This window comes from Nicotiana sylvestris, chromosome 4, assembly GCF_000393655.2.
Source record: "Nicotiana sylvestris chromosome 4, ASM39365v2, whole genome shotgun sequence".
Taxonomy (NCBI): Eukaryota; Viridiplantae; Streptophyta; class Magnoliopsida; order Solanales; family Solanaceae; genus Nicotiana; species Nicotiana sylvestris.
The window spans coordinates 146,399,755-146,410,136 of record NC_091060.1 but is presented as its reverse complement, the minus strand read 5'-3'; the positions used below and the strand labels follow the sequence as shown (position 1 = coordinate 146,410,136).

The 10,382-nt window shown below is 37.9% G+C and overlaps 1 protein-coding gene across 1 annotated transcript; it reads left to right on the top strand.

Annotated features, from left to right (window-relative positions):
* The first annotated feature begins 442 nt into the window (after positions 1–442).
* On the top strand, positions 443–2,310 carry LOC104244051 (transcription factor RAX3-like). Its single transcript, XM_009799355.2, has 3 exons — positions 443–795; positions 898–1,027; positions 1,424–2,310. The coding sequence occupies exons 1-3, from the start codon at positions 660–662 to the stop codon at positions 2,127–2,129; spliced, it is 972 nt and encodes a 323-aa protein (XP_009797657.1). The 5' UTR covers positions 443–659; the 3' UTR covers positions 2,130–2,310.
* Positions 2,311–10,382: the final 8,072 nt, after the last annotated feature.

Genomic DNA, 10,382 nt, shown 5'->3' with positions numbered 1-10,382 from the left:
TATATAAACGTTAAGGCTACAGAGTTATCAAACCAAAATGTTAAAGTAAATAATAGAAGCATTAGAAATTAAACCTAGAGCAAATCTAGGACTTTGCATATAAATTACAAGATAAATATTCAGGCCGAGCCTATCTTAATGATCAAGGTAAACTTAACAAACAAAATTAAAATATAACTATATTTGCCTTGATTTTTGAAGTTGGCAAAGTTATATTCTACGTATTAGCTACACGATTTGTTTACTTTGCCAAGACTTGTAACATTATGTGTCAATGATTTTCAAATGGACGGTCAATAAGATTTATTGGACATACATTTCCAAAATTTTTTAGGTACAGGCCATATACACTTCCAATATTTTTTTTTAAAAAGTCCTAGTGTATATTTAATGGTTCGGCGATGAGAAAGACAAGAAGAAAAAACCCTTATATTCTCTCCTGGCATTCATCTTCTAGCCATACCCTTACTTTTCTGACTGCTCCTTAAAACATGTTTATCCTCTCTCATTTATTATATTAATCTTTGTTATTCCCCGCCCCCCCTGCTCTCTCTCTCTCTCTCTACGCACAAAAGTAAATTACACTCAAGACAGGAATAGAAGAAGAGGAATTAGCTTAATTAAAACCAACTTAGTTGCTAGTGAAAGAAAATCAAGAAATGGGAAGAGCTCCTTGCTGTGACAAAAACAACGTGAAGAGAGGGCCATGGTCACCTGAAGAAGATGCTAAGTTGAAGTCATATATTGAGCAGAATGGGACAGGTGGCAACTGGATTGCTTTGCCTCCAAAAATTGGTAAGGAAAATCCCAAATCTCATCTTTTCTTTCTTAATGAAAAATAATTTAGTACAAAATCTTATTATAGCATGGTCATGTTGTTTTTTCTAAAACTTTTAGGGCTTAATAGATGTGGAAAGAGCTGTAGGCTTAGATGGTTAAATTATCTGCGTCCAAATATTAAGCATGGAGGGTTCTCAGAAGAAGAAGATAGAATCATTTGCAGCCTCTACATAAGTATTGGAAGCAGGTAGTATATAGCCAGCCCTTATTTTCTTTGATTATGTTCTCTCTCCCCTCCTTCATGTTTTTGGTTAACCACTCCCTTTTACTAGCAACACTAGCTGGTAGCTCATATAAAATAATCTAAGTAGAGTTGAAATTAGAAATCCTAATAAGGAGATTCAAAAAGTACAACAATGTCATGATATCTGAATTTGTGACCGAAAACAATTTTTGAATAATCGTTACACCAAACTAAAAGCTTCCCTTATGTCATGGAGATTCAAAAATTTATACGTACGCAAAAAGAATTGTTAGTTGTTCAGTATAATTTTCTGACGAAAGAGACTCAATTGAACCCCATTTACCCGTTGCTTTGTTAGAATCTAAGTATAATTTCTAAATCTCATGAGGGGTATATCAGGTGGTCGATAATTGCAGCACAACTCCCGGGAAGAACCGATAATGATATCAAGAATTACTGGAACACTAGGCTGAAGAAGAAGCTATTTGGAAAACAGCGCCAAAAGCAAGGATCAAGAAAAGGAAAAGAAATCAACTCCAATATGGTAATTTCCAATAACAATAACAACAACCAATTTCCATGTTGGCCTGAGATTCCCATCTTGCAGCCAATACCATATTCAAACGATGAACCAAGATTTAATGATCATTCTTCCATAAAAAAACTGTTGATAAAACTTGGAGGTAAATTTTCAGACGAAGATCAAACGATAAATGAAGCAACAAATCCTCAATATCCTATGGATAATTCATTATTGATGCAGTCGATATATCAGAACAGTCCTATCAATTTGATCTCTTCTGCGCCAATAGATAATGTCTTGGCAAATGCTCAATACAATATGGATAGGGCAGCTAGCAGTTTTACAGCTGAGCTTGAGCATATGATTCTAAATAATCAACAAAAATTAGATGGTCTCGAAATATTATATGATCAGGATATGCTTATTGATATATCTGCTTCTACTTCTGGAGGAAATTTGGACTGGGAAGCGATGAATCCTTTTGTTCTTCCTCTTCCTCCTATTGTTGATAAAGGTTTTCAACAAGGCGTTATAATCCAAAAGAGTGCATTTGATGAGCTGAGATACCCTATGGCACAATGATATTTACATATGGTATATTTTTATTTGATATTGTAATTTATATGTAGTTATGGAAGAAGGGCAGATGATTTATTTTCGTCGGAGAACCCTAATAAACTTGTTTATTACTACATCTTTGCATCTCTCTGATTTTGTTTTTGAGGACTAATAATAGCCACTGGCATGTCCAACTTTTTGATTATCTTTTATATTCAACTTTATTGTCTGATATATCTTGCGGAATTTTGAGTTTGAATGCTCATATATTAATGTTAATGCTGGAGCTTTTTCGGTGTTTGTTTTCTTGAATTTGTTTCTTCTTCAGATTGATGTTGCACAGTTAAATATATACATACAGCCATGGAAAATTTATATTTGCCTTCGTTTATGAATGCTCAGAGGATATCAGTCACATATTCCTTGGGAAGCTAAAATATTCCTTGTGTAACAAGTTCCTGTCCCTTTGGCCGTAATTAACTTGCTGGTTTTTAGCGAACAAGGTACTTTGCAACTGCAAAAATTTAATGCCATCTTCAACAGGGGCGGAGAATTACAAGTTTGGCCGAACTCGTTAACTTTGATCCAAAATAAAAACAGTAATATCTCAATCCTGTAAGCTTCAAATATTCCTAGCTCCGCCTTTGATCTTCAATGTCGGAAATGGGATCGCCAAAATCAAGACTGGTGGAAAGTAATTTCGCGCCATATCATGCACAACTAATGGAAATGTAGAATGAGCCTATCCAGAATAAGTTAATGTATTGATGACTGGTTGATTGAAATAGCTAGAAAATCTGGATTTTTGCTTCTAACATTTTTTATACTAATAGTAAGTGATCATTTCTATTTCTTTGAGATTCTCTCAATAATATAATGGGATTGCAGCACTAATGTTAATGATCCTAGGTCTATAAAAATGGATGGTGTCGTGTTTTCTGTAAGGTTTATGACATTATTTCTCGTATGGCATTATTAAGCAGACTCCCAAATTGAAACCCTAGAAGGACAGGTTGATATGATGTAATATTATTTTAAGTTGAATAACATGGATTCCAGAAAACGAAAAGAAAGGCATCCTATGTGTTTAACGGACATTCTACACTGTATTACTAATTACAATGATTCCACACTTAAGAATTCTGTTGACTGGTTCATCTTTTTCAGAATAGTTTGCAATCAACATATAGAGTAATCTAACTCAATCCACTCAAAGATATAACATGTGTTAAAGGTTTATATCGATATCACCAACGACGTTAGTTTTTCTTAATGGTTCTAAAAAAAATTCTCTTATGAGTAAAAATAAAATGCACGTTACTTTATTCATCATCGGAGATTTGGGAGAAAGATAAAGAAGCGTTTACATTTTATCAGCAGACATATAACAAATGTAGCCACAATATTTCTGATGATGGGCTATAATTACGTATTTTAGTCGCTTATTGCACTCTAAATTACTGCACTTTAATTGAGTTTGAACTTTAATCGCTAGTGTTTTGCACTAATTGTGTATTTTATGCCTTGTAGGAGTGACTTCGAGCTATGTAGATATTATGGAATGAATTCAAGTGAATTGGAACTTTGAAGTCTGAGTAAAAGCACAAGGAATCAAGCCGGGATCGTTTTCGGGGATCAACAGATGATAGTTAAGAACAAAACAGAGAATCGAGCGGGCATACGACGCATTATCTAGTAAAATGCGCATAACTTTTCGCTCATAATTCCCTTTGGGTTCCACAATATATCGTTTGAAATCTATTTAAAAGAGCTACAACTTTCGTGTTTTACGTTTTTCCGAATTACCATTACCGCGGAGCATGGAGCGGCGCGAGGCGCGCCGCGCCTGTGGAAATTTCCTGCAGCCTGTCAGAATCAGCTCTCTGAACTTCCCCAAAAGAGCACCGTGTGGCGCATCGCCCCATGCGGTGCGCCTGTGCAAATGTTATAGAGACAGAGTCCTATTTCTGGCAGAAAAAGGAACAAACTTGAGCGAAAAAGGATCAAATGGGAGCAAAATTGGTGAAAAAAGAGCTGAAGAGTGTCACACCTCCATTTTGCGCGCCCGCCCCGAAGGGTAAAATGCGCGAGGGAGTTTTTCCAATTCAAGTGACAATATTCGAAATGAGATTATTTATTTAATTCAGAGTCGCCACTTGGGAAAGGTTTGGCTTTTGGTGTCCCAAGTCACCGGTTTATCTTGAATCCCAAATCGAGGAAAATATTCGACTTTCCAAATGAAGTCTGCGAACCAGAAATTCTAAGTAAGGAATTCTGTTGACCCAAGGGAAGGTGTTAGGCACCCTCGAATCCCGTGGTTCTAGCACGGTCGCTTAAATTGTTATAATGGCTAAATATCTGATTTAATACATGTTATAACTTATGTGCTTTTATTAAGTTTAAACCGCTTTTATTATTATTATTTTTTATAGAATTGCAACGTCGTGAAAATGCATCTCGAACCACGTCACAATCAATGCACCCGTAGTTGTTAACACATTTCGACTCCGTTGAGATTTGAATTTGGGTCACATAAATGCGCACCCGAATTTAAGAATGTAATTTAATTAAGTCGCGCCTAAAGAGTCTAACGCGTTATTATCTTTGGGGAAGGCAGTGAAATTCACTAAACAGTCCATCCCAAATTCTAAGTATTTATTATGATCAATTATTGAGGGCCCTGCAATTTGCATCCTTTATTTGGCGAGGCTCTTCTCATTTTTGAAAGGATAAACCTACAGTGACTACATTTTCTATTATGTTAGTCTCTAAATAAGAAAAGGTCCTACTTAATTGCATGTTTGAAAAGGGTGTAACTTCTTAGTCATTAGATTAAGACGAACGTAAACGTAAAATCTGCGCTCAAATATGTACAAAAGATAGTCAGTCACAAACCTTAACCCCAGCCCAAATAGAATTCTAGTTTACAGGAAATGAAGATATGCTAAGTAGTTATGTCATTCATTTAGAAATCATCCAGAAAGAGTAGTGCGTGCCTATTCAAATTAACAAATACTGATTATTTATTTTTAGTTGCACACACAAACCTTCCTTCCTAATTATCTACTTATGGGTTTCGTAATGTTATTGAGAGTAAGAAAATGACTAGGAGATCATGTTGAAGTTGGCATTGAGATTTTAACAAAACAAGGTTGACTATTTGCCTGTTTCAATTACCCTTTAATGTTCAGCAGCTAAACGTACAGAAGCTATAAATGTGGAGACAAGTGAATGAATATTGGTTCCCTATTCTAAGTTTAACTACAACATCTAACTATTAAGCATGAATTTAAACTAAGAATCCATTTTCAGTCCATAGTCGGTTACTGATACCAAAAGTTCAAAGCAAAACCCACTTCCTAACAAACTAAATATTGAACAACTACAAATCAGTTGAATGTCCATAACTACAAGCGTGTAAACATGCTCAGATCAAGAATGTGGCTTCATTTCATTCAAGTTCAAAGTTACATCAGGGTGAGCTTAAACTGTGTACCTGAAATCGTAACGCAAAATGAAGAGGAAGGAAGAGTCAGCTGAAGCAGCGAGAACAAGCAATAGCAATAGCCAACAGCAACCAGTAGATCAAAACCAAGTAATAACCCAGAATCCAGTTGCAATTTCAGAAAAATCAGGCAGCAAATAACAACAACAAACCAACAGCAACACGACCAAAGCCCAGGAAATCGAAATATGGCCCAGAAACATCAGATCGCAGAGAAGAATCTACTAATGTTCAAATGAGTCCAATAGCTTCAAAACTTCAAACACTGGACAGGATTGCCTATTTCAAACTATGCTTTTGTTCTTTTAAGAGGATGCTGGAGTTGAAATTCAGTTTAGAAACTGAATTTAAAAACTGACTTTTTGACTTTAAAACCAAGAAACTGAATTTAAAACCTCCCTAGACTGATTCAAAACTGATCTAAAAATGCTCTCACTCCAACTAGTTCTCTTTTTATGTTCTGCCCTCTTTCTGTCTTTTTAAACTCTTTTTCTTCGAATGTTATATCAAAACTCTCTACTGTTTTATTTAGTCAGTTCTCTTCCCCCTCCTATTTTCTGATTGTCCTCTGTTTTTACTCTTGGCTGTCCCTTTTTATATCCCTATAGAAAGGAAGAACCTGCCTTTAAAGACAGGCTGCCCAGGGCTTAAAATAAGCCTTAAAGACTGTCATCTCTACTTAGGATTGTCTAGGCATGGGGTTTTCTTCTACTTTAAACTGCTGAAATTCAGAAAGGCAATGGATACCCTACTGTACAGCAGGTTCCACTACTATTCTCATATGCATCTTCAACCTTTTATTATTGAACTCACCTTACACCTGACTTCTCATCTGTAAAGATGTCAGCCAGGGTGTATTTGCACTATAGACTACTCTAATGGTTCAACCCATACTCAAACTGGCAGTCCACTTAACTTAAGCTCTGAAATTTTCATTAAAATTGCAGCTATAACCAATCCTTAAGTGGTTCTTGATTCAAACTGAACAAACTACAAGTATCTATACTCAATTCTTAATTGGATTCAAACAATGCTTTAGCAGAAATCAAACAACGTGCGTCAATTTATTACCATTCAAAGCTGAAACTAATCGACGACATATATCGAATCAACTATGTGAATTACAACACGCACAATCAATAGCAGATAACCAAACTTGAACAAGAACATATATGATTTTATGTTGATAGGCACGGGGATTTGTGGAAAACTTAACTGATCGACGGAACTTATTCGACTCGATTACACAAATTGTAATTACACGCAATAAACACACAGAAACAAATTCGACCAAACAAAGATTTGGGTGAGATGGACAGAATAGTCGACACAATTGAAAACAAATCAAAAATGACATTTAAACACACAAATATTAACAAAACAAACAACATGTAACTGACAAGAAAAAAAAAGAAAAAGAAATACCTTAAAGAATCGAAAATCAGACGACCATGTCTCGGATTTTGAATCGAACCTCTTTTGGGGTTGAACGGGCTTTAATCGAAGTGTTCTCAATTGAGAACACTTCGATTAAGGTCTATTAGACCCCAACCCTCTCGTTTAATTGGACAAAACCCTCAGATTCCGGATTTCTAGGGTTCTTGGGCCTGATTTGGGACTTGGGGTTTTCTGGTTAGATTCGGACCAAACCAAGCTTGGTTTGGTCATGAGGGAGGTCAGGGGGGTACCTAGTATGGATTTGGGGGGTTTTGGCATAGGTTGGGGTCCGGTTCGAATCTTCAAATGAAGATTCGAGAATCTAGGGATTGATTCGAGCCAAACGGTTTGTGGATTCGGATTCAGGGTGGTTAAGTGGTCCTAGGATGTTAAGATGGTGGTCGGCGGCGTTGATGCTGCCGGGTTTCAAACGGAAGGGAACTAAGGCGGCTAGGGTTTAAACCTAGGTCTGTCTCTGAATGAGAGAGACGGAGGAACAGTGAGAAGGGGGGGTGTGCTTAGGGTGTGGGGGCGAGAGGTGAGAAGGCTTATATATGGGACGGGGGGTTGAATTTTGGCTGTTGGATCATCGATGATCAACGACCTTGATCTTTCCACTTAAGGGGACGGCGTCGTTTGGTCTCAGAGGAGACTGGGTCGGTTTTGACGGGAATGGGTCGGGCTATGAGGCGTGTTGGAGATCGTAGGATTGAACAAGATGGACAGCTCCGATTGAACATCCTTATACAGCGTCGTTTGGTTTAAAATGGGAATTGAATTGGATCGTTAGATATGTTTGATCAACGGTCCAGATCTGATAGGCCTTAAACGACGTCATTTGGTGAGGCCATAGAGATCAGGGAACCGGACTGGGTCATGAAATGAATTGGACCTGATTCTTGGTCTCAAATTTAAGCCCAAAAATCCGGATTTCTTCAATTTTGAACTCCTTTATTTTTTCCTTCTTTTAATTTCTAATTTAAACATAATTCCTAATTAAATTGTAAAATCAAAAATAAAACTATACAAATATTAATTAACACTTAAAAACAATTATCACACACATTAAATATTTAATTAACATAAAATCACTCAATGACAACAAATAGAATAACAATGCATATTTTTTGAGATTTTTCATTTTAAAACCAAATTATGGTTTGATTAATTCCTAATATTAGAACGATATCCTAAACTTACACGCGACATATATTTTTTTGTATTTTTATTTGACAAAACTAAACAATCACACACAAAACTACAAATAACTGCCAAAAATGCCACGTAAATTCCAAAAAATTGTACAACAAGACCATTTGTTTTATTTTTGATTTCTTTTGGAGTAATTGTCGTGTAAACAAAAATCACATGCTCACAGCTGCCCCTCTTTGCCCGAAAACATGCGAGGTTTTCGTGCAAAGATAAAGTGAGCGGATATGAGCGATTTTTGCCCGTTGGACTACTCCGTGTGAGGCACATTTTGAAAGATTTGACCGAATCTTTGCTTCAAAGATTTCCTACATATCCTGGGCTAAACAGGAATCAGGTCAATGTAGTTCGGGAAACTTTGGTAGCTGGGACTACCATGGGATTGCAATGCTTGTTGTTACTGCTGTTGCTGTTGCCGCTACTACTTTACCGACCTCCTTATTACAACCAAAGGAAATTGAAACTGAACTAACTACTTATGCTTGCCAACCACTACTTACAAGATTTCTATCTATAATTCTTTTGCAACTTGATCTTGGGTCTTAGCTGATTCTGCTTGTAGACTTTGATCTGAATCTTGATGCTCGCAAGTTGTAGGCGCTTGTTTATTTCTGCAGTATTGAGTGAAACGGGATTGGCGGAGCTCGGGAATTTGATCAAATTTTGAGCGACCTGCCCTTTGTTTGTTCCAATATTTGGGAACATCTTCTTTTTGTTCTTTTCTTCTTTTCTTTATTCTGGATTGAGACTCAAACCGTAGGTCATCTCGATCCATGCGCCTCGAGGTCAGACCTGCTGAGACAACAAAACAAACGAACGAAATTTTCTGCCCCAGTTTCACTAGGAAAATTTCGTGAGTTAATTGCCATAAAAATCTACAGGATTGATGAGGGGATTGGAAACCTCTAGTCTAAAAGGCGCAACTCAGGAATTGGAGCCCTAATATCGCAAAAGGTAAAAATGCGCAACTCAGGGATTGGAGCCCTAATGCTGGCTAAAGAAATATTGATCAACTCAGGGATTGGAGCCCTAATGTCGGCTAAAGGAAAGTTGCTCAACTCAGGGATTGGAGCCCTAATGCTGGCTTAAAGAAAATTGCTCAACTCAGGGATTGGAGCCCTAATGTCGGCTAAAAACAAATTGCTCAACTCAGGGATTGGAGCCCTAATGCTGGCTAAAGAAAATTGCTCAACTCAGGGATTGGAGCCCTAATGTCGGCTAAAAGCAAATCGCTCAACTCAGGGATTGGAGCCTTAATGTTGGCTAAAGGAAAGTTGCTCAACTCAGGTATTGGAGCCCTAATGTCAGCTAAAGGGAAAAACGCTCAACTCAGGAATTGGAGCCCTAATGCTGGCTAAATAGAAATTTCTCAACTCAGGGATTGGAGCCCTAATGCTGGCTTAACAGGAAAAATTGCTCAACTTAGGGATTGGAGCCCTAATGTCGGCTAAAGGAAACTCGCTCAACTTAGGGATTGGAGCCCTAAATTGGGAGGATTGCCAGGTTATGCCGGAAAACTGACCAGGTTATGTCGGGAGAAAAGGAAAAAGGGCTCCTAGGTTATGCCAGGGAGGTTCACGGGTTATGTCGTGAAGAAAAAGAGGTCCTCGGGTTATGCCGGGGAGGAAAGAAAAAGGGGCCCTAGGTTATGCCAGGAGGTCCACGGGTTAATGCCGAAAAAAGGGAAAGAGTCCTCGGGTTATGCCGGGAAAGTCATCGGGTTATGCCGGAAAAAATCATCGGGTTATGCCGGAAAAGGTCCACGGGTTATGCCGGGAAAAATCATCGGGTTATGCCAAAAAAGGTCTACGGGTTATGCCGGGGAAATCATCGGTTTATGCCGGAAAGATCATCGGGTTATGCCGGAAAAGGTCCACGGGTTATGCCGGGAAAAATCATCGGGTTATGCCGGAAAAGGTCCACGGGTCATGCCGGGAAAAGTCCACGGTTTTTGGCCGGGATTTTGACAGAAAAAGCTCCGCGGTTGTTTGGCCGGGAGGTCCTCGGTTTTTGGCCGGGATATTTAGACAGAAAAAGCTCTTTGGGTTATGCCAGGGAGATCCGCGGTTTATACCGGGATAGTTGAGGAATGAGGTCCTATGCTACCATGATTTGTTTTTTTTTTG

What these genes read in the sequence shown, in the direction of transcription:
- LOC104244051 (XM_009799355.2), top strand. Translation starts at nt 660, where the DNA reads ATGGGAAGAGCTCCTTGCTGTGACAAAAACAACGTGAAGAGAGGGCCA. An exon ending in TGCTTTGCCTCCAAAAATTG is followed by an intron (nt 796 to 897) that starts GTAAGGAAAATC and finishes TAAAACTTTTAG; the next exon opens with GGCTTAATAGATGTGGAAAG. An exon ending in TACATAAGTATTGGAAGCAG is followed by an intron (nt 1,028 to 1,423) that starts GTAGTATATAGC and finishes GGGGTATATCAG; the next exon opens with GTGGTCGATAATTGCAGCAC.